General features: G+C 39.1%; 1 protein-coding gene across 19 annotated transcripts in view; it reads left to right on the top strand.

The window, feature by feature from the left end:
* The window catches only part of Kif21a (kinesin family member 21A), a 121799-nt gene extending 103401 nt beyond the window's left edge, over nucleotides 1-18398 (top strand). For 6 of the 19 annotated variants that reach the window (XM_036208121.1, XM_036208138.1, XM_036208127.1 and 3 more), the window contains 9 exons: nucleotides 2082-2120; nucleotides 2747-2761; nucleotides 5911-6047; nucleotides 7048-7228; nucleotides 8789-8953; nucleotides 10288-10405; nucleotides 12011-12181; nucleotides 13673-13872; nucleotides 17180-18398. In XM_036208121.1, the coding sequence (XP_036064014.1) occupies nucleotides 2082-2120; nucleotides 2747-2761; nucleotides 5911-6047; nucleotides 7048-7228; nucleotides 8789-8953; nucleotides 10288-10405; nucleotides 12011-12181; nucleotides 13673-13872; nucleotides 17180-17273 (1120 nt within the window). In that variant the 3' untranslated portion in view covers nucleotides 17274-18398. Of the gene's footprint in view, nucleotides 1-2060; nucleotides 2121-2746; nucleotides 2762-5910; nucleotides 6048-7047; nucleotides 7229-8788; nucleotides 8954-10287; nucleotides 10406-12010; nucleotides 12182-13672; nucleotides 13873-17179 lie in introns of all 19 variants that reach the window. The other 13 variants (XM_036208122.1, XM_036208119.1, XM_036208128.1 and 10 more) reach the window with 4 other exon arrangements.
* Nucleotides 18399-27540: the final 9142 nt, after the last annotated feature.

Raw genomic sequence — 27540 nt, 5'->3', positions numbered from 1 at the left:
GTCGTGCAAGAGAGCCCTGGCCTCTCACCCAGGACTCCGCACCTCCCACGACAGTTTGTGCGGACCTTTTGCCCTCACTGTCTGGGAGGTGGAGTCTGAAAAGCAAACTTGCCATATTTTTGTATTTTTAAACAGAGAGGAACCATGTAGCCAAACTTAAGAGATTATTTTCCTGCTGAACACTGCTCCCTACAGTAGCTGGGCACGGCTGTGCTTCCAGTTCCTATCTTGCCTATTCTGGTACAAGTAAATTAGAATTAAAAAAAAAAAAAAATCATTGAGCATTTGATATTAAAGCTTCTCTGGATTTCTCACCTTCCATAAACTCACAAAAGCCTCTTACCATGACAGACTATATTGACATGTGGCGAATGTTTTACTCTTGGTAGATATGACAACTTACAAAGACCACGTGCTCCTGTCCTTTGGTGGTCCTAGATAACTCTACCACACATTTCAGTAATTGGAATAAAAGACCACCCTTGTGGGTCGAGGATGTGTGACTGGAAGGGAGTTGAGGGGAGAGGTTAGGATGTGGAAAATAGAATTTTGACTAACTTAGAAGTGAAAAAGTATCCCTATGTCCAGCCAGGCTCTTTCTTCTAAATATTCAGTACTAATATGGCTGTCCTAACGCAGTTATGAGCCCTGGCTTGTCTGCTTAGAGTTTGGATAAGTCTTTGTGAGTGCATGCACTTGGCATCCCTCCTCCCAGCCACAGCTGTCAGGTTCCTATGCTGTGCTCTTCCCGCATGTACCATGTCTGAAATTTATAGGATGCCATTTAAAAGATCTGTCTAGTATGCTTAGATTCTGTTAAATGGCTCTATAAATAGAATTACACTCATCATTTGGAAATCATTTTTATCTGCTTAATTCATACATACATCAGCTATTTATATATTATTTGTTTTTGATATATTCAGTAAATGACATGCCCTTTTAATTGATCTAGAAAGGTAAATGTGCTTTTAAACATAACAGTCCTTTATGTTCTTAAGGTGTTCCATCACCCGGGGAAGGTAGGCCATTCATAATATATGGCAGAAGTCCGTTTTCACTAGTGTGTGAACAGTTGCTAAACTTTGCTTACTTTGCACTCACAGTAGTTAAAAACTTATCTGTCACAAGGTGGGTGTGGTGGCTTACAAGTGTAACCCAGCACTTAAGACACTGAAGTAGAGGAGGACCTATGTGTTCAAGGCCAGTCTGGGCTACAGAGTGAGTTTCAGAACAGTCGGAGCTACAGGTTAAGAACCTGTCAGTCTTAATAATCTTGATAATCTCATCAGAGTTTACTATCTATCTTGCTAATATAAACTGCACTATATAGCTTACTAATATATTTTGTGTATTGCACTGATTTTACTGTTATCATCCTCAGAAGTAATCTGTTGAGTCAACTGTGTTTGCACTTTGAAAACCTTCCTCTCTTTTTGTTTTTCTTTCTTTTGGGGCCCTGTTTTAAAACTGTCATATTTCATCTGTGATATGGAAACCTCACAGTTTGGTTCAAGCCACCATTACCTTCCCCATACTCCCCTGGGAGGCTACACCATTTAAGTCCCTAACAGTCAGACTCACCGCAGACAGAGGGGACAGAGGACAGCGCTGATTGTATCTTGCCTAACTAGTTATTTCTGAGGGGTCACTTCGTCAAAAGAATTCTCTGATTCTGAAATAAGTTAAAACTATGGGGTCTTAAACATTTGATCCACAATAGTAACTATCAAGGTAAATTCATGCTTAGTTACTAGAATTTTTTTTTTTCCAGATAGCATAAAATTAAGCCTGGTAGTGATGCAGCTCAGGTACTTGATAATTTTCCTTGCCAGGGCCTGAGTTTTCGAGGTGAAGGTAGAGTCTATGGGTCAGTAATAAGTACACAATTTTTACCCTCTAAACTCGGTAGAAAACTAAGAGTCTAATTTTTTTTTGTCCAAACTTGCAAACAGAAAAGCTTAGAGCGCAGAGGGGGTGTTCACAAGATTCTGTGATCCACACTGTCGATTTTCAGTCTGATGTCTTTACCTGTTTTAATATCTGTTCTTCTCCTCACGACTCCAACTCCTTCGCTGTAGGTCTGATGAAAGTGACTCCTCTTTGTCGGAGGTACACAGGTACTCTCTTCCTCTCTCTCCTTCATCCTTTCCTTCTACTGATGTCCTAAACGCCTCCTAGAAATTCTAAGCAAACCCCCCCTTTTTTATTGCATGCGTAACTTGTAAGCCTTGTAAGTGAAGTAATATTTTGAAACATGAATTTTAACATATCTTGTGAGTATATTTTGTAAAGTAGTAGCAAACACTTATGATGAAAACTTAGAAAACTTTGTTGCTGCCTGTAATATTATTTTTGTCTGCAAAAGGTAGTTAGGAGGCCTTGATCTCAGGGTAAGCATTTCTGCTCTGCCTCGAGGTCTAGGGGTCACATAGATTTTCTTGTCGGTTTAGCAATTTGAAGTAAAAAGTTTATTTCATAACAGCATACTAGAATATAAAAAGGATACTACCATGACAAAATTAGAAGAAAAAGTAGAAAGTAAAGGAATGTATTTAATTTTTTAAACTGATAAAAGAAGTTTTAAAAATAATAGCATTACATATTTTTTTTTCATATTATGGATTTGGGGAGGGACTTAATTCTTTTTCTTTCTCTCTTGTTCCCTCTTTCCACACTTACCCATTTGTCTCTTCTCTGTTTTCCCTTTGTTTTCCTTTTTTATGGCCATTTTTCTGAACATCAGCAGATCCTCCAGAAGGTAGGCAGGGGAAGGGAGAAGATGTCAGTCTCACAGTATTATGACTTCACTGGTTTGCATGGGACAAAATAAGTGTTTTTTTCCTCCACTCAGATCAGCTTTATTGTACAAATTTGCATAATTTAATCTAACTTAAAGGTCATCTTTATATTTCAGAATGTGAACAGATTAATTAGAATACAATGATACCTTATGTGTATACTTTGGTAGCCATATTTTTTGGTTATCTTTAGTGGTGGGGCAATTATTTAAAATATTAACAACTCTAGTATGCTGATTGCTTTAGAACACTTTAATTAATTAATGAATACTTAATGTTTTTAATTTTTAATATTGAGATTAATTTTCTTCAGAACACTGAATAACCAGTGGTATTAAAATACAATAGAATAGTCTGGGGAGATGTCTTAGAGGGTAGAGTGCTTCGTGTAGATGCAAAGGGACTAGTGTTTGATCCTGTATAATGCCTGGGCAGCTTCAGAGGACTGTGCCTGAGCAGGTGGGGAGCATCCACATGGTGATCACTTACACCTGCCCCCACATTTGGGAACATGCATACACATAGGCATTCCATACATATATGTGCATCAACAAAGACTGTAAGACTAGCAGGAGCTTCCTGCTTTCCAGGAAGTTAGCTTGATGCTGGATATTGTATCAGGAGACACAGCTGGGCCCCATGGGAAGGGAATCCGGAGGTACAGGGGTTTTGAGTGATTTTATTGTACACTTGGGTTCTGAGGAGGGTTTGTGTCATTGAGTCACGAACAGCTCTTCTGCTGATAACCCGGTTTTTAATGAATTATTTCTTATCTGTTTACACAGTTATAGTAGCCTTCACCAGAAGAATAATACCTCTTAAATAGTTGATATGAGGCTTACAAACTTCATAGTATATTTCATAGCTGTGCATCTAGTATCAATGGGGTTTCAAGATGTCAGACTCAGACTTTTGAGAGCAGTGTCCCCTCCTTCCAATTTTAATTTGTTAAATTCTTATGTTACAGGGTTGGCGAGATGGGTCAGCTAGTAGAGGCTAGGCTCACAACCGAAAATACAAATTCTTATATTACAAACAAGCTATTGGCATTAATTTCAATTTTAATTTTGCACACTTCACAGGCAGATAAATTGGAAATACACACACACACACACACACACACACACACACACACACATATATATCCAGAGATAATCTCTAGGGTCACTTTTAGTGACATGGAATTTCTTTCATTCCAAATTAAAACAACAACAACAAAAGAACTACAGTATAACAAGACCTTAAATAGAATGTTTTTAAATAAGTCTGTTTACTGTAATCACATTTCCATCCATTTTTTTTGCCAGCCCTCTTCAGCTATTTGAGAACTGATTTAGTACCTTTTTTGTGTATATGACACCCCTCTAAATATTTAGCCTTTCAATTTCATGATTATATCCTTTCTCCAGAGTATGTACTTTTACCATCTTGACAGTTCTATTTTATTTTTTCCTTAATTTGCAACGATGCCAACATTCAGTGTTCTTAAAACACGGCACCTAGAGCTAAAGCCCGTTCCTGATGTGGCCTGAGCTGCATGTAGATGGCCTGGCACATCCTGTTAAAATGTTGATCTCTGTGAGCACACCGTTGGCAATTTGGGTAGAGGGACCACACATTGCTAAGCTTTGATCTTGTGCTCAACAGGTACAGCTCTCTCTCTGGAAGTTAGTTCTGTTTTTCTCTTGTATAGTTCTCTTCTGTCCTTGACTTTAGTGCTAGGTTTAAATTTTACCCAATGGTTATGTTAGTGCTACATATAAATGATTTCATGTTGGGGTGATTTTTGTTTCCCAGGCAATACAGCACATTATCCATCTATTAAATTTATCAGTTTCATTAGCAAGCAATTTCTGTTTTCAGGGAAAGATTGATTAAATGTGAACGATCTAGATTGACTGTTTGCCCCCAGTGGAGGTGTACTATAGCACATCAGTTTCATATTTACCTCACCTTTTCTCAGGGGCATTCTCTGACAGGCTTAGTATTCAGACTTTGTTGGAGTCAACGTAAAATGTGCGTATTATATGCCCTTGTTCACTGTCTAATAACCCTACAGGGTGAATCTTCAGGAGATTGGCAAGCCCCTGTTATGTCTTACTGATTGACATTTGCTTTTCAAAGTGTTTATAATGGTTTATCCAATATTTTTTTTCATGTGAGACTCAACAGGAAGTTAATTTTGGAGGTGGTTTTTGTCCCCTTTATTAATCTTTGTCATTTCTAAGAGTACTGACAATGCTTTTTTTCCTTCAATGGAATCTCCTCCAGACAATTATGAATAATAATGCTAGTGATTTGAAAGCAGAAACATTCTTGCTCATAGCAAGAAGAAACATTAACAATACATTTGAGTGACTAGTGTGTTCTGTCTTGGTTTATTCTCATCTTCATGCTTCCTGAAGTCATTTGAATTCATATCCATCTTAAACCCCTTTAAACTTAGGGCCAGACAGTATTTTGATACTTTTTAGTCTCCAGTGCATGGATGGCCACTGCAGAGAGCAGACACTCCAGAAATAGTATCTGTTAGCAGCTCCCAAAGAGCTTGACTGCCACTTACATCTTTCACTTTAAAATCTTTGAGATTATCAAAGGTTGTTTTTTCTTTTTTTTTCACCCCTTTAAGTTGCTGGTGCTTGGAAATCATCTTTCCTTAAAGGTCTACCCATCCAATATCTACATTTTTTTCCCCCATTTTTCTTTGAGAACTGCTTTCTGTGTAGCTTGGATGTTATGTGTTAAACTTTCTCCAGCATGTTCTCTTTAGGCATAGAATTCCATTCTGCACACTGTTAAAGTCCTGCTTTTCAGCCAATCATTTTTTTCTTCTTTATGGTATAACAAGGAAGACTTGACAGAGGGATGAAATGGTTAATAAGGAAATCCAGGTATATCATCACTTTTATTGCTTGCAGAACTAGTTACTAGTGGCCACCTAATTAGTTCATGTACTCCACCACTGTTGCTTAACACTTTATGGAATCAAGGGAACAGTCTGGATATTAGTAATGATAACTTATAAGGGTTGTTAAAAAAAAAATGGGGAAAAAGTAAGCCTACTTTCATAATAGAGATGCTGAAGTCAATCTTTTTCCTCCCATCTTAGGGGCATAATCAATCCATTTCCTGCCTCCAAAGGACCCAGAACTTCTTCACTTCAGTGTGTTCACATAGCTGAAGGGCACACAAAAGCTGTGCTCTGTGTGGATTCTACCGATGATCTCCTCTTCACTGGATCAAAAGGTGCTAGTCATAGCTGGAGAGACAGCTCAGTGGTTAAAACTGTGTAGTGTTCTTCTGTAGAATTTCAGTGGTTCCCAGCACCCAAGTTATGCAGCCCACGACTGCCTGTCACTCCAGTTTCAGGGGATCTGGCACCCTCTTACGGCCTTCACCTGCAACTGCACTCATGTGCACATGTGCACCTGCACATAAACAGACACACATGCACATCATTAAAAATAAAGTTAAAAAAAAAAAAGATGTTAGTCATCATCTGATGTGCATATGTATACATTTTAAGATAGTTAGCTTTTAAACAGGATCATTAAAAGATCATTAAGAGACCACTTAAATCAAGTGAGTCTGATATGCTGGTTTAGTACCTAAATTACATAAACTATACAATCATTGCTTAGTGGGTAAGGGAGTAAATCCACTGTTTGTATTTGTGAATGCAGTGGTGAAAGAATGCACTTCCTTCAGTGATTGGCCTTTATGGCATACCGTGGTCCAGCTTTTGAAATGGACATTATGCAAATTTATAAAAGACCCTTAAAATATACAATGTGGCAAAAAGGTAGTAACAACCTCCATTTCTTATTAACATGTCAGAGATTGTGAGGCTTGATACAAATGTGTATTAATATAATAGCTCCTATGAGGTACATGTTGCAGCCTCATGTTACAGATGAAGAAACTCAAGATATTAAAAATGTTTTTCCTGTGTTAATTTAGCTAGTAGTTCAAACTAGATTTAGAAACCTCCAATCCTGTACCCTTAGCCCCTTTGCTACATCATAAGAAACTAAAACAATGAGGCAGATACCAGACATGCCTCACTTATGTTAGATCCGCTTTATCTCTCTTGCCTATAAAATAACCACAGTTGTTGAAGGATGTACTATGATGCCTAGGGCACGATAGTTGGAGAATGCCATCATCCTTTGGTGTTTAGACCCATGGTGGACCTAAAGTAGTTCATATTAACAGCATTTCTTCTGCTTTTACCTGTTTGCTTTAGATCGTACTTGTAAAGTTTGGAACCTCGTGACTGGACAGGAAATTATGTCACTGGGGGTTCACCCTAACAACGTTGTATCTGTAAAATACTGCAATTATACCAGTCTGGTCTTCACAGTGTCGACATCTTATATTAAGGTGTGGGATATCAGAGAATCAGCAAAGTGCATTCGAACACTAGCGTAAGTACCTTGAAAACAGCACAAGAGTTGTTTTGTATTTTTATAAAACATAAGGAAATATAGGACTGTTTACATACTTTAGCTTTATAAAAACACTTACCTACTTCTCAGAAGATGCTTAAGTGTTCACCATAAAACTACTGACAAAATAAGAAGGAAAAAGTTGAACACAATGAAGGATGGACTGTGAAAAGGAAAAGATCAACCTGTGTGGATTTTCTATTTTCCCTTTTCCAAATGCTAAGGCAGTGCTTGAGCACACAATTTACTGCCTTATACAATTAAGTGATTTAAATAAGTATCAGTCCTGGGAAAATGATGAAACTGACTATTGTTGGTAGTAAGGAAGGATTCACAATTTTTAACTAACTTGAAATAACCAACTGAGTTTTAGGATGGACACTACTTCCAGCTAGCACAGACTTTATGACTACAAGTTTATGTTGGACAGTCTGGACATGAGTCTTTTCTCAATGTGTTGTTATAAATGTGTTAAAACTACACAACAATTATTATTTTGGTCATAAAATTAACACTCCCTTTTTTTTCCAAAATTGAGGTGAACTCAGTTATTGTATACTTGTGAAAAGGGAACGCTGACTTGGTTTCTGATTAACAGTAGAGATTAACTGTTGAGAGACAGTTTCTCACTGCAGCTACTGTTTCCTGCACTGGATAGAAACCCCTGCAGGGGAGTTCTGTAGAGAAAGAATGCCCTGTCTCCAGATAGAAAGCTCCCAGTTTAGTTTACTCACTAACATCAAATCTGAAAAGATTGGTTTTAACTCAGTATTTTAGGCTGTAGCAAGGAAAATATTTTAAAATTAAAAACATCTCATCATGTAAATTTATTGGAGGTAATATAAGTAAACCATAGCTAATTTTTCAAAACAAAGTAGAGAGTCCATTAAACAAAAGCTGAGAGCAGTTAAAAGCCCCCCCACCCCCCCAATGTCCTTAATCCCCTGAAGCCAATTCTGATCTATAAATGGATGCTGGTGAGCCAGGCCAGCAGAGAGCTCCGGCAATAGATTGAGCTTCCTTTGGGGCCTTGCCATCATGTGTTGAGATCTTGGATATAGAATCATTTATAAAGGATGTTTTAGTTGTCTCCAACTTGGAACCTGGGGTTCCTGGCATAAGAGACACATGGATGATAGAGGCAAGTGGATCTCTTTGAGTTTGAGGCCAGCTTGGTCTATAGAGTGAGTTCCAGGACATTTGGGGCTGTTACACAGAGAAACCTTGTCTCGAAAAAACAAACAAACAAACAAACAACAACAAAAAAGAGACACACACATTAAGAATTTAAATATTACCCTGGTTTATTTATTCGCATATTCTCTCAGTTGGCCAACACTTATTCATGGTGTGACCATCTGCTGGGTGCTGTGCTGGTACTGGGATCAGGTACTGTGATTGTGGCCATGAGCATGGCCACGAGCACACATAGCTCCTGCTGTCATCTACATCCTGGCTCGTAAGAATTTAGGAAGCTGTGAGCCAAGCTCATGGCCAAAAACATGACTTATTTTGCTTCATTATTACTTATTTTACTAGATCTTCGGGTCAAGTTACTCTTGGAGAAGCTTGTTCTGCAAGCACCAGCCGGACAGTAGCTATTCCTTCTGGAGAGAACCAGATCAATCAGATTGCACTAAACCCAACTGGCACCTTCCTCTATGCAGCCTCTGGGAACGCTGTCAGGATGTGGGACCTTAAAAGGTAGAACTTTTAGAAAATGTATCTCATGCATATATCAAATACAACTTTAAATACTAATAAGATTAATGCTTGTGAAATCTAATTTCCACATGCCCTCTAGCTCACATTTAAAAAAAGCTTTCAAATTATATTTTATTTTATGTATAGCAATGCAATCTGCATATCAATGGGGTGAAAAAGAACGATTTGATAAGATTTAAACAATAGTTCTTTTAATGACTTTGTTAATACAAATCTGTTCTTTTTTAATAGCAGGATTAAATATAGGTTTATATTAATGAAGTGATTGAGAAACAGTTTTTAGGGAACTGGAATATTAACTTCCTAGAAGTTAAAGGCATTGCTGTATTCCAGCAGCTTGATTTGAGATAGGACTGTCACATAAGTTCATTGTTACCCTCTGACAACTGACCACATGCATTAAAAAAAAAAGTCTTGCTATTTAGCCCAGGGTGGCCTCGAACTCCTTGAGCTCAAGTGAAGGTTGGGATAACAGCTAGGCACCATTAGGCCTGGGTAGCATTGTTTATTCTTACACCTGTCAGATATCAGTTTTAGTCATATTCAGTCTTTATGATGACTAATGAAATGGCTCAACCTATTTTCTAATATACATAGCTACACAGAGATGTGGATGCATTGGTATATGTGTGTATGTACTTATGTGCATTGATGTATATGCATGTGTTGTGTACAGTATGTGTGTATAGGATAAAATAACCCCACTTCCTCGATAGCTTCATTGATGTTATAAGCACTGATAGCAATGTTTTATTCAAATACAAATTGAGTCTAAAAGGATTAGTCACGTTTTCATGAATGCATGTATTTAATAGATTAAGTTTCCTAGGAGGGATTAAGATTATCCTTCCACGCTGGGCAGTGGTGGCGCATGTCTTTAATCCCAGCACTTGGGAGGCAGAAGCAGGTGGATCTCTGTGAGTTCAAGGCCAGCCTGGACTACAGAGTGAGTTCCAGGAAAGGCACAAAGCTACACAGAGAAGCCCTGTCTCAAAAAAAAAAAAAAAAAAAAAAAAAGTAAAGTACCCTTTCACAATTTCTCTCTCTCTCTCTCTCTCTCTCTCTCTCTCTCTCTCTCTCTCTCTCTCTCTCCCTCTCTCCTTATTAAGCTTTGGAATAAGATCTAAACATTTCCCAGCTTCCATCAAAGGATGTTAGTTTGGTCATTTCCCTTTACTCTGTCCAGAGTTTCAAGAGGCAGGGCTGAAGTCTAAAAGAAAATTAATGAACAATATTGTAAACAAATATAGATTATATGAGTCTTCCATTATGTTAGGAAATGCTTTCAACAGTCATTTTATTTTTCTTTGAAGGTTTCAGTCTACAGGAAAGCTAACTGGACACCTGGGCCCTGTTATGTGCCTTACTGTAGACCAGATCTCCAATGGACAAGATCTAATCATCACTGGCTCAAAGGACCACTACATCAAAGTGTGTATTAGCGAGTTGGAATTGCATTTTCTTGAGTGATAGGTTCAAAGTGTTCTCTAATCTAAGCCCTGTGCCATTTCTCTCTCTTTTTTTTTTCTCCTTGTGACCATTGAGGTTAATTAAGTTGTTTTTGTTTTGCATGAGAGTAGGTGGGGATTATTTACTGGATCATGGGTAGCTTGTCATGATCTTCAATGGCTATACCGTTTTTTGAAACTAACTCCCCATCCTCCTGAAAATTTTAGCTGTCATTTTCTCCTTGGGGAGGGGAGAGTTCTCACAAGTACCTCCTCCATCCAGGATGGAGTGTTGACAGACCCCACACTTTAGCGGGTCTTTTGCAGGTAACCATGGCTGCTGTGAGGTCATGAATGCAATGGCCATGTCATGTATGGAAGACAGTGTTTCATAACACTCCCCATCCTCTGCCTCTTTCTTTCTGCCTGCCATTTCGGTGATGTTACTTGAGCATTGGAGGCTTGACCTAGATGTACTGCTTAGGGCTGAGAGCATTCAGCAGTCACTTATTTTCAGCACTTTGCAAGGTCACTTTCTCGTAGCCAGTTTTCTACCCTGCCTTTCTAACCTTTGCTTTTCTGGTTTTGTTTGTATAGTCCAGGCTGGCCTTGAACTCTCTCTGTGTTCAAAAATGACCTTGAACGTGTAATCTTCCTGCCTCTAGCTCCCAAGTGTAGGGATTATAAACATATACCATCACACACCAGTGTCTTTGTTGACTTCTCTGTTGCACTGTCCAAAACCTACTTGGGGAAGAAAGTGTTTATATAGACTACAGGTTACAGTTCAACATCAAGGGAATACAAGGCAGGAACTCAAGCAGAACCCTAGATGTAGGGCTGAAATAGGAGCCACAGAGGATGCTGTTTATGGGCTTTCTCCAATGCTCATGTTTAGCTTTCTTATACAGCCTAGGCTCACCTGCCTAGGGATGGTACCACTCAGACTTGGTTCTTCCACATCAATTGTAAATCAAGGAAATGCTCCACAGACATGTCTACAGGCCAATCTGATGGAGGCAATTCTTCAGCTCATGCCCCTTCTTCCCAGATGTGTCCAGTTGACAACCAAGATTAGTCATCATATCAATTTTATTCAGTTCTAGAAACTGACACTGGGCTTCATACATACTAGGCAAGAACTCTACCAACTGAACTATATCCCCATTTTTATATTATTCAAAATCATCTTTTTCAGCCAAGCAACTGAGAAAAGTGAAAAGGTTTGGAGGGTATCTATGGAAAGGTAGAGAAGGAATCTGGATTGAAGACCTACTTAACTTTAACTGAATAGCATGATATTGTTTATTTCAATTTCAAATACCTTGATACATAATATCTTTAGTATTTACTTTATTCATACATGGGGAAAAAAATCCAGTTGCTTTTCTTGAAGTTTGCAGATATGACATGCAAACAAAGTTAGTGTGAACTAGGGCTCAGAGTATTCCTCGGTGTCATCCCTATGAAGTCAGTGCAGTTCAGAAATCATTGATATGTACATTTGTGTCCCTCGGAATGAGCACGTGGACGCATGTACTTAAAAGTTGAATGGGATAACTGCTGTCTTTCTGATTCTCTCTTGTAGATGTTTGATGTGACTGAAGGGGCCCTTGGAACTGTAAGTCCCACCCACAACTTTGAGCCTCCTCATTATGATGGGATAGAAGCACTGACCATTCAAGGGGATAACCTATTCAGTGGGTCCAGAGACAATGGAATCAAGAAATGGGATTTAGCTCAGAAAGGGCTTCTTCAGGTAATTCAGAAACTCCGCATGGTGTGAAGTGGTTAGTTCAACACCACACAGGAGTCAGTCCAATAACTTGGGGGATGTCTATATGGATTCTCATTGTTTAATCAGGGGTTTCTCTTGAAGATTTTTTTTTTTAATTTTAAAATAATGTTATAGTCTTTATTATAAAACAACTTGCAAATAAATGTAAACATCACAAACCAAAAGTCTAAAAAACTCAGTGGTCTTCTATATCAGTGGTTTTCAACCTTCCTAATACTCTTGTTGTAGTGACCCCCACCATAAAATTATTTACATTGCTTCTTCATAACTGTAATTTTGCTAATGTAATGAATTATAATGTAAATATTTGTGTTTTATGATAGTCTTAGGTGACCCCTGAGAAAGGTCATTTGACCCCCAACAGGGTTGCAACTCAGTTTGAGAATGGAGGTTGTATAGATTCACATGAAATTTTACACTTTCAATATCAAATATATTTTATGTACTTTATCCCCAATAAAGTTACTTCCATCAGAGTTGTAAATTGGAAGAAGGTAAACATTCAGCTAAAACATGCTAGGTAAGAAAAGACTGAAAATTGAAAGATGTGGAATTTTTTTGTAGATCCCTTTATTAGATACAACCACTTTGAGGCAGGTCTTCACCATTTTTAAATATACATAAGCCCCGAGCTGCATAGACATTATCTGGCATCAAGAGACTTCTCAGTCCTGGGAGCATTTTCTTCAGTCCAGTAGGCAGTGTTTCCATTTCCTACAGAATGATAGCAGGGCTGCAGTGTGTCAGTGAGATGAGCGGTGTCTATCACTGCCACCTCTGACAGGAAGGAAGCAGTTAGTAGAGAAAATTGTTTGCAATTCTCTGTGTCTGCTTGTTGCTGCGTGTATGCATTTGGAGGGATTATAGCTGCTACCCCTTCCCTGCTTTCAGTCTGCAACTAGAGACAGAATGCACAAGTAGCATGAACATCAGCAGAAAACACTTCAGACTCTTTCATAGACATAGACTCGTGGTTGTATTTGTTGATATTGTAAATATAAATATGTCTATACATAAAGTCTCATCATATGATATTCTCTAATAGATTTTTGTGTTCATCATGAAAAATAAACTCCCATTTTCCTTAGGCCTCCATATTCTCTAGCAAAGTGTAAGACTGATGAGGTAGTTCTTCTAATCCATACACATGCAGTTTGTAGTTGGAATATGTATGTTTTGGTAAGGAAAAAGGAGAACACTTTTGTGTGTTTTCTGAGTCTTCTAGAGACTAAAGATTACTTTAATACTGAAAACAGAGTTGGAAATTGGGAAGTGAATTGTAGACTTATTGCTCAAATCACTGGCTGTGTAGAAATGCACTTTTGTAACTTTGAGAATGTTCTGCATTCCTGACTCTTGAGTTGACCACTAAAAGACCTGTATCCAATTTTGATGTGGCCACTGGTTTTGTGAGGTTCCTCTTCAATGCTGCTTTCTCTCTTTTTCTCCCAGCAAGTCCCAAATGCACACAAGGACTGGGTCTGTGCCCTGGGCCTGGTTCCAGGCCACCCGGTTTTGCTCAGCGGCTGCAGAGGAGGCATTCTGAAACTCTGGAATGTGGATACTTTCGTGCCAGTTGGAGAGATGAGAGGTCATGACAGCCCCATCAATGCCATATGTGTTAACTCCACCCACATTTTCACTGCAGCCGAGTGAGTTTCCTCCCGTGGTTTTGCTCTGGGTGGGATGCTGGTGGTCAGACTTAAGAAATATTGGAGTTCATAAGTTTTCCAAACACGGATCAGTGGGGATCCCTCTCTCATTACAGTTGTCCTAGCAACTGGTTCAAAATGACTGATTTACTTTCATTGATTTATTTTTAATATGATCTTGCTGTTTAGCCCACACTGGCTTAGAGCTCATCATCCTTCTGTCTTAGCTACCCAAGAGATGGGATGTGTAGTGGTGTGCCATCATACCTGGGTCCTAAATTATTATTTTGGGTATACACTATGAGCCTTGAGTTTAGGCTAGCTTCAAAATGTTAGGTTACTTCTGTCTTAGTATCCTGCATATCATGGAGTCTACCGTCAGATCTTTGCTTGGTGACTTAAAAAAAAAAATCATTAATGACTAATTTTGAATTTTTTGTCTTCAGAAAAGCAGCTAATTTGCTATTATTTATATTTAGAAAAAATTATTTTTAACAATCTTTGCCCTTCCTCCCTCATTTAATACATAAGAATGTGGTAGTAACATCTGTTTCCTCCCTCTTCTGAATAGTTGGATTGACTAATTCATTTCTTATTTATTTGATTACTCATAATGGATCTTCTGCGCACCCGCGCTCAAGAAGAGAGCAGAGTGCAGAGCAGACTCAAACTCTAGCTTCCAGTCTAACTGGAAGCAGCAGGAAATAAGGAAGGGGGGACAGGGCAGGGGTAGGGTTACAAAGCAGAGCAGCCATGCAGGGAGGCCTCATGGGGGTGGCGTGCATTTAAGATGCTTGAACAAGGAAGGAGGAGGGACCATTGTAGTAATGCAAGGTATAGGCAATCATCACCAGCTCCTAGTCAGGATGGAAAACACAGCAAACTGTGTTTCCTTTATTTTGCTGAATTCTTTTTCTTTATTATTTCTATGCTGAGGATTGACTCTAGGACCCCATGAATGCCAGATAGGCTCTTCTCTGACTGAGTGATGGTTACAGCTCCGATGATCTAGGATACCACAGACCATGCAGGCTCTTCTCTGACTGAGTGATGGTTACAGCTCTGATGATCTAGGATCTTACACAGGGCATGCAGGCTTTTGTCTGGATTAGCAATGGCCCCACCTTGGGCATCATAGATGCTTCAGTGATGCTTTCTCTAAGACACACTATTTGCTGAAAAGTCCCCACTTTTCCTTATTTGCCCGTAAACTTGTTACACCTTTAATAACTCACTGAAAAGAATGTATTTAAGATAAGACTAAGTGTTATATATCACTCGGTCCCAGGGATTGATATGTGAGTAACTAACTATACTTACCTTTCATGAGATGATCTCATTTTTTGGGGGGGGAATTAAACTTTTCTTCTTACTCAAGGAATATTAGATGCCAATAAATTTACTACAATTTTTTTCATCGTAGGAAAATAGTCAATAAAATCTAAGAAGTTAAATACTCTTTTGTGTGTGTGATGGTACTACAATGGAAACTTGTACTTGCTTGGCAATTACTCTACTACTGAGCTACAGCCCTTGCCGCAAAGGTCTATTTTAAACTTAGTGCTATTTATAGTTTACCTAGCAAACATTTTATAGTGCCTGCTATCCATAAAGCATTTTTCTAATAGAGTTTTGAGTTTCCTTCTCTTGCTGTGATAACATTGACCAACAGCATCTCAGAGCAGGTTGTTACAGCTTCCTGTCCATCATCAAGGGAAGTCAAGCTGGAACTCAAAGCAAAAACTCTGGAGGAATACTGCTTACTAGCTTGTTCACTGGCTCATACTTGCTTAGCTAGCTTTCTTATACAGCCCTGGGAATGGGGCTGTTGATGGTAGGCTGGACCCTCCTATATCAATTAATAATTGAGGCAATACCCCCATAGACGCGCACACAAGTCACTATGATCTAGGCAGTTCTTCAGTTGAGGCTCTCTTCTCACACTCCTCTAGGCTGTGTCAAGTAGACAGGTAAAGTTAACTAGAACACTCTCCCGTTGTTCATTTGACATGCAGACACACCATTTTAAGCCATAATCTCATAATTTTTCAATTCTTTGTCTCCAATATAGGATGCTAATGCTATAAAACACAATCCAACTTTTATAAGTTCCAAAGTCTTTAAAAATCTAGTCTCTTTACTGTGGAGTCCTATAAAATCAAAAACAAATAGTATACTTTCTTATTCCCAAAAGGGAAAAACCTGGACATAGAAATAAATGAGATTAAAGCAAAACCGAAATCCAGCTCTGTAGCTCAATGTCTGACATCTTGGACTTGCTCATTGTGTGGTCCTCCCCTGGTTCTAAAGTTCTTGAGTGGGCCCACTTCTCCAGCTCTGCCATCCATTGCACACAAGCTAGTCTTGTGGGCCCAGGCATGCCCCATTCCAAGTCTGCCACTCTCCTTGGCACAAATCTCATGGCCCTGTCACCTTCAATAGCCTGGGTTCTCCACTGCAACTGAGAGTGCATCTTCACCAGTGGCCTGTCATTGTTCAGCTACCGGCTTCAAGTGCTGTCTTGGCCCCTTTGGACCACTTCTTTTCTGTGTTGACCCTGTGGAAATACTTTTCCATTGTTTCAATGAGTCTCAGAAGATTTCACCTCAATGGAGCTCTTGTAATTTTAATTAATCTTGTAACATAATAATATATAATATAAACAAACAAACTATGTTTATTTTATATTTTAAATAAAATATATTCAAATTTGAAAATATTTATTTAAAACAATATTTTTAAAATGTAATATAAATAAATCAATAAGTAAATAATATAAAATAGCAGATTATTAATCACAGGTGATATTTCAGCTTCAGCCAAGCTAGCATTGACTGTCTTAATGAAATACAAAAAAATTTCACCCAGTGGCACTGGTCTCTTATTAATCTACGCTGATTCTTGAGCCCCAGTCCAACTAGTACTCAATTGTCCCAGTGAAACACAAGACTTGACTCCTATGGAAATTTATAAAATCCTTTCCTGAATAGACCAGGCTCCTTTGTTCTTGGTTGGACAAATTCCCAACTCTACAAACTTCAGATCTTGCTTCATGTCTGTTCAGCTTGGTCGCTCTATATGGTTCTATATGCATTTTCCACCTTCCTGTGCTATGTGATATAGAAAAGTTCCAGGTAGGAAACAGTCTATGAATTTGTGTTTGTTTTTCTTATATAGTATTGTACATGTTTTACCTGCCTGATGTAAAAACCTTCGGCAAAAATTGTTTCCCTAAGTCATTCTGAGAGCTATTCTTGGACATTTCTGCCCTTGTTCATATGTCCATTTTTAATTTATTGTTTTGTAGTGATCGGACTGTGAGAATCTGGAAGGCCCACAATTTGCAAGATGGTCAAATCTCTGACACAGGAGATCTGGGGGAAGATATCTGCAGTAATTAAACATGAGCGGAGATAAGCATAAGCTGACACTGTGATGATGCTCTGTGTTCTTTATTAAAGATGGTGTCCTGCACTTATTATTAATGGAATCAACTGGAAATATATCTGAACCCATCTGCTAGATAAAGTGTATTCTAATAAAACTGTACTGTCTTATATGTGTAATATTATTATCAACCAACACATATGCTTCTTACAATTGATGTATTGCTTGAATCGTACTTTTTCTGTGGCTGGATTTTTGTGCCTAGCTATAACAGAGATACTTTCACATCTAAGATGGCTGCTCTGGCAACAGCCAGGAACATAGCTGGAGTAAAACACTCCTCCCCGCTAGCTCACTCAGAAGTGTTCACAGAACCTCCACAGTTCAACACACATTGCGACTGTTAATCAGGCTGGAGTCTGCTCTTCAGGAGTTTCGTCAGTCTGTAAGGGGTTCCAAATTTCAAAGCTCTGTCAATGTAATGGGATAATAAAATTCAGAAACTCTTATTGATTCCTCATAGTTGACCTTAGTCTGCTAAGAAAGACAACAGTTTGTGCTAACATGTTCCTGTTTACCTGTATTGACCAAAGCTTTCAGTTCTCCATTCTGTGCTCAGGACTGAAACTCCACAGAACTGTCATGTTTTCAGTCCTGGGTATGGATTCCGTGACAGCGAGCTGTTGATTTCCTAACAGAAAGATATTTTGATCTATTTTCCTATGGAATTGTTTCTATTATTACCTTTTAATTTCTTCTTATTTAATAGTAATAGCTCCTTTTCTCTTTCCTCTGATTTTTATATGCTGCTAAATATATTTTAAATATACTGTGTTTGCACACATTGGTAGACTTTTATCATTTGTGGTGGGAAACAATGTAAATAGGTAGATTGTAAAGAGAGACTATCTTGCATTATGACTGTATGAATTTCTAAATGCTGTTTGATTGGGTTTTGTTAAAGGATGTATAATTTATCTGTCTGCTTGGAATATTAATTTGTAAATTCTGCAAGTTTAATTTTATGCAATGGTATAACTTTTGAAATTATCGTCTTGTGTTATTTTTTTTTTTGCCCTGAAAATATTTGTTTGTAAATGAAAGTTTAGCTAGTGCCTAAATAAACATGATGCTATGAATTGTTTTTATTCTATTAATCTTTTTTCTAATTGTGAGAAAATTCCAGTGTTGGCAAGACTTTTTTTGTCTGCGTGTGGTGTGAGCGAAGACTGTTATCTAAGTGTTCCTTTGCTCAGGAGGCGTGAAACAGCTTTGAGAAGCCCCCACTGCACCCTCAGCTTGGTGGACTATGGAAACACTAGTTAAAGAAATTAAATCAGTTGATGTAATCTGAGGGCTTTGAACATAGACAATAATACAAAAAATCATTGTGATAAATGTGAAGGCGGTGACCAGGCCTCCCAGCAGAGATGGAAGTGACATGCCTCCCAGCATCTCCACAAGATGGCAGAGCAGGAGGAAGCTGCAGAAGAGGCTTCCAGGGTCCAAGCTCTGTGCTCTATTTTTTATTATTTATTTTATATTACCTGTTTGTTTTAGGTTGAGCTGTACATGTATTGTTCTATCCTCCTTTGTGCATGTGTATGGTGTTTATAGGAAAAACTTTTTTTTTTTTTTTTTTTTTTTAGTTAAGGAATATATCTTCCTGGTCCTCTGGAATAGCATCATACAGTGCTCTTAATCACTGAGTCCTAGTTCCAGCCTCTACTGTTCTTATTTTTACAATTTCTTAAAAATGTGAAGATGGTTCTTACCCAAGGACCACACAAAAGCATGTTAATCATCAACAAAATACAAATCAAAACTCTAGTGAGATGCCATCTCACACCAATGAGAATGGCTATTGTAAAACTTACATACACACAAAAAAAGGTTGGTTAAGTTAAATAAGTCCAGCCACTATGGGAAGTAGTATGAAAAATCCTCAAAAAACTAAAATTAGCTAGGTGTGGTGGTCCAGGCCTGTAGTCCCAACCCTGGGAGGCAGAGGTAGGGCTTCAGAGTCTCAGCCCAGCCTGAGTGAAATTGGTCCAAAGCTAGCTTCAGCCACCAGCCAGACCTTTCCAAACCTCAGGGTTGGAAAGATACCTCAGTGGTAGAATGAACCGGCATGTGCAAGGATCAACATCAAAAACACCAACAGAAATCAAATAACATCTTCCCCACAAAACCCAACAATCCACCAAAACAAAACCCAAAGCAGAAATGTAAAACAACCGTATAATCCAGTGATACCACTCCTGGATATATACCTGTAGGAAATTTCAGCAATCATCACAGCTGCTAAGATATGATTCTTGCCTTTCAACAGATGGAGAAATAAACAGGATATATACACATAAAGGAGAATAAAATCACGTCATTTGCTGGGCAATAGATGTGAATGGAGGTCATCATGCAGACAAGTATCAGATGTTTTCTTTCATACAACAGCAGGGATGTTTATAAAGGTCTATTTGAAAGCAGAAGGAATAATAGAGTGTGAGAAAAAGAGAGAAGAGGGAGGGAGGGGGCAATTAGGGAGCCAGGATTTGAGCAAAGCTGTGTGTGACTATGGAAATGTAACAGAAACATCCTTTTGTTGGCAAAGTTATGAGTTCAGTGACTGATTTTAGATTTAAAATGGGTGAGGGAGGTACCCAATTTGGCCTACTGCTATAGTTTTCCCACTTCCTGTTAAGAGTTGAGAGAAGAACACTTGACCTCTTTGAGTCTGAATTTTAAGATCCTTTTCCATAGTAGTCAAAATAAATGGCATAAGCCTATGTAGTTAATGTATATATAAAACCCTCTAGAAAGTGTTTTTTGCATAATACAACTGGATTTTGCAGAGGGTCCATCTTCAGGACTGCCCACCACTGTATAAAACTTGAAGACACCACTTACTGCAGATGTTACAGCGAATGTGTACACAGCTTGTTCTTAAGTCTAACAATACAATGGCAAATATTCAGCCATGAAAGTAAAAGGTACTCAAGGGGGTTGCGTTCTGTATTTTGCACAATGGTGCTTTCCATTGTCTGGAGACTTAGGAACTCTTCACTTTGCCTAATAACAACCAGTAAGTTCTTTTCCTGATTTAACTGGTCAAGTAGGTTGATGTTCTTGCACCTAAGACAAGTAATGAAGATTCCTGGAAACTGAGTTTCCAGTCCCTAGAAGTAGCACCAGCAACAGAGAATCAACAACTTGAGATGATTTTCTTGTGTGACTTGTAGACAGATTTTTCTTTGAGCTGCCAGCTCATTAAAAAAAACGACATGGAGACTTATTATTAATTATAACAACAGCCTATAGCTTAGGCTAGACCCACTAGCTCTTATAACTTAAACGAACCCATTTCTTTTAATCTACATTCTTTTACGTGGCTTGGTTACCTTTACTGCCCATCCTTGTTTTCTCTCCCTCTGGCTGTAGACTCCACCTTTCTTCTTTGCAGAGCTCTCTTTGTCCAGAAGTCCCTGCTATACCTCCTGCCTAGCTATTAGCCATTTAGCTTTTTACTAAACCAGTCACAGTGGCTTATCTTCACACTGTGTAAAGGTATATTCCATGACAGTAACTTTTACTTTAGACATTTCCTTGAGGTAAAGTGGCCTCATTTAGTTCACCTTCCTATAAAAGAACCATCCTGCAGAGAAAGGTCTCTAGGTGTCTTGAGTTACTAGGTCTTCCAGAATGGAGATGCTTTTAAATCCAGATGACTGTACCTTGCCCTGGTGAATGGTGGTCTGAGGGCAATTATACCTTAATCTCTTACTTTAAAATCTTTTTGTCAAGTTCCTTGCTTATTTGTTGTATTTGATTTTGATATTTCCTCAAATAAATGAGGGAAAGGTTGAGGTTGAGGATTTTGTTTTGGTTTTAGTTGGTGGGGATTTGCTGTTTGTTTTGAGACAGGGCCCCACTATGCGGATCAGGTTGCCTCAGAAATATGATCCTCTTGCCTCTGCCTTCCAGGTACAGGGATTATTGGGTTGTATCACTGCACCATTTGAGTTTATTTGTTTTTATACTAAATCAAGCAAAGTTATACATAGATTTCCCCATGAAGCTAACATCTCTGACTTAAGGAAAATATCTTTTGAAGCAGGAACACTAATTACTGAACATGGTCTAAGCACCCCTATAGATCAAAGGTGAGAAATGGTCTGCTGTGTCCATCTCTGTATGAGCAAAAACTAGATCCCCACCTTCAGGTGAAAAAAAACAATTTAGATAAAATTTTGAAATTTTTGTTTGTGTTTGTTAGGGACTTACAGACATGTGCAAACTGCCTTGTCTTTTATTGTTATTGAGAGTTTCTTATTACAATATAAAAATCAAAGTCCAGTCCCATCCAGAGAAAGGAGAGGCATCCCCCGAGACACAAGCATGTACCACATGATTCCCAATCTCCATTTCGGGAACTGGATCTACTCTTCACAGCCCAGGTGGCACTGGGAAAGCTCAGGACTGGTAAGAATAAGCTGAAACCAGTGCTTCTCATTTCTGCTGCATTAATCAGTTACCAGGAGGGCCTGTTAAAGCTCAGATTTCCCGGCTTCCTTCAATACCTCCATTTCCAAGAATCTAGCTACTGTATATCTAGCTACTGTACTTCCTAGACAACATGGGTGCTACTGGGAGAGCCTTTGCCTTGAGAATCATAGCTCTGAGGGGATTCTGTTCTGCACAGCGCTGAGATCCAACCAGCAAGAGCAGTTTAAACCCACTGAAATGCAGCTTTTCCTCACGGTGGTTGTTGGTTGGGCCTCATTCCTACTCTGAGAGTATTACCACACTATGACTGAGAGAAGTCAGCTGCACCTGTCTGCAGCTCCCACTGTTCCTGGAGGCCATGTGTGAGAGGAATGCATCTTTCAAGTAGTGACTGTGACAGCAGCTTGAGAAGAGCATGACACACAACACCTGCATGTGATTCCCCCATGGTGGGAGACAGTCAGCACACTTGTTTAAGTGTGCTGGGCCTGGGCTTTCCTCTCTAGTTGTTTAAGGTACTATAATTACCTCAGTGTCATCAGTTGATGAAGGCTTAAAGGAACAATTTACTGAGAGGCAGTTTGTAGGGATTTGTGGAATAGTTCCAGCATCCGCTTTCTGGAAATATTGTGCTGAAAACTCATGGACCAGGTTTCACTTAACTCTATTTCAGATAAATGGAAGAGCAAAGATTGTTTGTTCCCCTCTCAGAGGGGTGATGCTTGAATTCTAGCACAGTGAGACAGTCATGAGAAATAAAAGTATAGAGGAAAGAGAAGGAGAATGGGAATTCCAAAAAGTGTATTGAGTTGTGGACTGGGTGATGGCTTGGACTTTGCATCACCCGAGGAAGCCGAGAAAGCTTCTGCTATGTGGCACATTATTCTGTTGCTAATGGAGGGAAGGGAACTGATCTTTTATGTAGCCAAACTCATTAGAGGCTGTTGGGATGGTCCAGCTGGAGTGTCTCCTGGGCATAAAGTAGGTGCCAAGCTTGCAAATGGAGAGAAAGTTCATGATTGGACAGAGAAAGGATTCTAAGGGGTCTTTTGGATGTGGGAGTACATGGATGATAGGGGATCCTGCGGCTCTGCCATGGATGAATTTGATGCTGCTAGTGTCCTGAGAGAAGGAAGGAGGAGGGAAAAGTCTAGAAGCCATCCTTGACACCATAACCTAATGCAGTGGCTCTCAACCTTCCTAACACTGAGACCTTTTCATACAGTTTCTCATGTGGTGGTGACCCCCAACCATAAAATTATTTTCATTGCTACTTCATAACTAATTTTGCTATTGTTATGCATAATAACATAAAAATCTGTGTTTCCCAATGGTATTAGGCAATCCCTGTGAAACGGTCCTTGGACTCCCAAAGGAGTCAAAACCCACAAGTTGAAGACCACTGATTAGTGCTGTGTGTGATCTTATACTGTCTTACCCCTTATCCATCTCCAATGCTACTCCAGGCCAACATCCCTTGGCTTCTGGCCTTCTGTGGTTGGATTTGTTATTTTTCTGTTGCTTTCACAGAACTTAATTACAAAAAGTAACTTAGAGAAGAAAAGTAGTTATTTTGGATTACAACCTCAGAGGCATGCCTTCATGATGAGAAAGGCATGGCAGCAGTGTAATAATCCACACAGGACAGTTACTGACAATCATGCTGACTAAGCCAATTGAGTTCAAGTCCTTTTTATTGATGGCCAGACCAAGAGCAGTCTTGTGCCTTTGAAAAGTCTTTGGGGCCCAAGTTCAGGGATATGGAGTTTTTAAAGGCAAAAGTCACAAAGACCATAATTTGCATTAAAGTTAGATGAGGATCAGAGTGACCTTGAAACATGTATTCCTAGCAGAGTATAGTAGTTATTTTAGAACAAAGTGCCAATTATTTTGATTACATAGTTAAGAGCATGGAAACCTCAAATGTGTTGCCAAGGTAGATGTGACCATTGGGAGAAGCAGGTAGAGGGCCAAGAATTATCTGTGCAAACACACAATGGAGTCAGAACAGGATGGTGTTACCTCAGTCATTTCAGCAGGAACTCATGAGGCTGAGTGGCTGGGAGCCAGGAAGCAGAGTGATCACATTTCATCTATGCACCGGAAGAAGAAGAGAACAGGGAGTAGACCAAGATTATAAAACCTCAAGGTCCATGTACTTTTCCTCCAGCCAGGCTCCACCTCCCAGAAGTTCCATTCTTTCTTAAACAGTAACACTAACTGGGCACCAAGCACTCACATGTGTGAGCCTGTGGTCGACATTACCTATTCAAACCGCAGCAGCTGTCTGCTCCAGTCACGTTCTCAAGCTTCTCCAAGAGTGGCACTTTCCACATCAATCTGTATTCAGATTCCCCATGCTTAGAAGAACTCAGAGGATTTCCATGCTTCTCTAGGCAATGACAATGGGCTCTGTGGAATATTCCTTTATACCGTGTGGATATATGTCACAGTTGACTGGCCAATAGCTGGACAGGATAAGGTTAAGCACAAGAGCCAAACTGAGAATGCTGGGAAGAAGAAGGGCGGAGTCAAGAACCCACAGAGGGAAAAGCAAGATGGGTATGCAGTGCTGAAAAAAGGTGCCAAGCCACATGGCAAAGCACAGATAAGAAATATGGGTCAATTTAAGTTGTAAGAGCTGGTTAGTAATAAGCCTGAACTATCAGCTGAGCATTTATAATTAACATTGAGTTTCTGTGATGGTTATTTGGGAACTGGTGGGTGGGAAAGAAAAGTCTGCCTACAAGGCTCTTGACCAGGCCCTCATGAACTTTCTTCTGTCCTGCGCTTATAATCCTCAGACTCTTTCCTCTCACTTGCCTATCAGAACTTATTTCAAACATAATCTCCAAATACCAAGCAATGACAGACTTCACCAATGACTTCCTTTGATCCTGGTATGTTTTAAATTTTTAAAATTTTACCTTTATTTATGTGCATGTGCCTGCTTGTCTATGTGTGCACCATGTACATGCAGGTTTCTTTGGAGAGGGTGTCCCAGAGTTGGAGTTGCAGGTTGAGAGCGAAATCCCCATCCTGTTCAAAAGTAACAAGTGCCCTTAACCACCAAGCCATCTCTCTAGTCTGAGCCTAGTATACTTTTGTCTGAAGGGTTCTTAGTTATTAATTCAGTTCATCTAAATTAAAGAGATTAATCTTTTCCTCCTTGTAAGAGTCTTAGCAGATTTTGCAAGTCATTGCTCAGCCATGCATGCTGATTTGTGGCTCCCTATGTTCAGCAGTGCTGTTGTGAGCTGGGATCTGAAATGGTCCCATCATAGAGATGGTTTCTGAGTTAGAGCTCAGATTTGAGACTGTTTCTATGGAGTGCTCTTTCACAGAATAAACAAGAGAGATAAGCCTTCCTTCCTTCCTTCCTTCCTTCCTTCCTTCCTTCCTTCCTTCCTTCCTTCCTTTCTTTCTTTTTTCCTTCTTCCCCATCTATCTATCTATCTATCTATCTATCTATCTATCTATCTATCTATGTTCATCATCATCATCAACTTTTACTTATGGAATTAGTGATAAAAAAGTCTATCACATAACATAATGCCAAAAGCCCACAGATCACAAGTACATAAAAGCAGTGGTGAATGGGGAACCATAGTGATATATTTTTCTAAAAATATCTCTTGACACCAAAGAGATTGACATTTTTCTGGACCTTGCAGCCAAGTTAATAATATTCCTTGACTTAATTTAAGACCTTGCATATAACCTGCTATCCTACTGTGTACTTGTCCTGTTTAGTTTTAAGTTGTCTATGAAAAAACAAAAGCAGCATAATCTACCTTATGATACCTTAGAGATCTCAATGTATAAATCACCTTTTATATCCTAAACTAACTGCATAACTTTAATCTTAAAAATAAAAAAGTAGTGGCAATTGAGAGAAAGAGAACTTTCGTGGTCAGTTACATTAAAAAAAAATGTTTTCCAAAAATTTACAGTTTACTTAGAAATTTTACTCATTTCATTAAAAACAAGTTGAATTCCTGTTCTCAGAAATTCTGATTTAGTAAGCATCTGCATTAAACCACAAGAACATGTAACACTAATGCTAAAACTGCAACTTTCCAGACCATTCTGTTGAGCACCCAGGCTTGATATCCATGGGCTCAGAAAATAAGTCACCAGTGTTGACTGCTCTGTGGTAGCTGTTCCCCAGCTGCTTTCCTGTGCTTTGTGCTGACAGGCAGAATTGGGAGTGAGGGGGGAATCTCGACTCTTTTAACAGGAGAAAGACCAGGGCGGCAACAAAAATGAAACAACAAACACACAAACAAAAACAGGGAGGATTAAAAGAGCATTTTATACATTTGCCAACTTTGGCCCAATTTTAGATTTTTCAGTCACATAAATTTTTGACACATAAAGCTCTCCATAAAATTCAACTGTGCAATGGTTTTAGCTTACACAAACGAACTTTTGCCTTGTGTCATGGGGTTCCTGATGCTCTTTAACCAAGGACTTTTCAGTCTCCTGGTGTCATTGTCCTGGAGCTCCTTGAGCAGAGTTGTCAGGGACTGAAACAATTTGCTCTATGGAATGAGAGATTAGGGAAGGAAAAAAATCATGTTGGGAAATAGTGTGATCCTTGGGACACCCTGAGTGTTTTAGTTTGTGGATTCTAGGAAGCTGTTTTTTTTTTTTTTTTTTTTTTTTTTTTTTTTTTTCTTGATAAGCAGCAGAATATTCTTACCCATGGAGATTTGAATATTAAACAAATCTCAGGAACACTTTTCGGCGATCCCAGTAGAGGGCAGTGATGTCCCCTGTAATAATGGTGACTGAAATTAGAAAATTCATTGTCCTGTTTTTGGACTTCAGTGGGTGTGCCTAGGGAACATTAATGTATCATGACTGCCCACAGACATTAGGGCATACTTGGAACCAAGTTCCTGCAGAAGAGAGGATGGTTAAATAGCAAGTTGACAGCAGTGTGACCACTTGGAAACCAGCTCTTGTGCTTGGTTAGTTTGAGTGGCAATTTGAGCAGTGGGTTGACTTGACGGTTCATAATTCTTGATGTTTCTGTTCAGCTGCCACAAGAGGCAGCTTTGACAGAGGTACCTGTCCCATGAAACCACAGAGGTAAGCTTTCCAGAGAATAACTTATGAAGAACTCAGAGTTTTAATGAGTTCTTGTCATTAATTTTACCTTAACTTGTCAGGAGAGATTTGGCTGCAAGTAGAATGGACTTTACATTTCAGCTGCAGGAGTCTGGTTGGCATGGCCTTTAGTAAAACTGGAAAAAAATTGTGGGGGTATGGTGTCAGAGCAGTTGAGACCAGGACCGTAGCTCACTGTCCCTGTCCTTTACTGATGCTCTGACACTTATTCTGTCGGATTTTGATTGTGTCACTTCGAACTCCCAAGCCAATGTCCTAAACTATTTGGACAACTTTCTCCTTTGTGCCCCTATACACAATTCTCAGAAAGGAACTAAGTAAGGCATGCCTCAGTCTTTTAGGTGGTAAGGGCTGTGATGTATCCAAGAACAAGTCTCATCTAGCTGTGCCAACCATCAGTCAACTATTTAAGACTTACTATATCTGAGAGAAAGAGGGAGCTAAAATGAGACCTGGGTGTACCTTATTCTATTTTTTCTTTATATAAAAATGCTTAAACAACTTAGAGAATTTTTAGGAATAGCAGGATTCTGAAAACTCTGCATTCCAGGATATGTGGAAATTGCCTGCACCACATATCACCCCCTAAAAGATACCTATGTGGTAAAAACACAAACTCTGACCTGGAGGCCAGAGAATCTG

This window comes from Onychomys torridus, chromosome 16, assembly GCF_903995425.1.
Source record: "Onychomys torridus chromosome 16, mOncTor1.1, whole genome shotgun sequence".
NCBI lineage: Eukaryota > Metazoa > Chordata > Mammalia > Rodentia > Cricetidae > Onychomys > Onychomys torridus.
The sequence above is the reverse complement of the archived record's forward strand: the minus strand, read 5'-3'. Positions and strand labels throughout refer to the sequence as shown.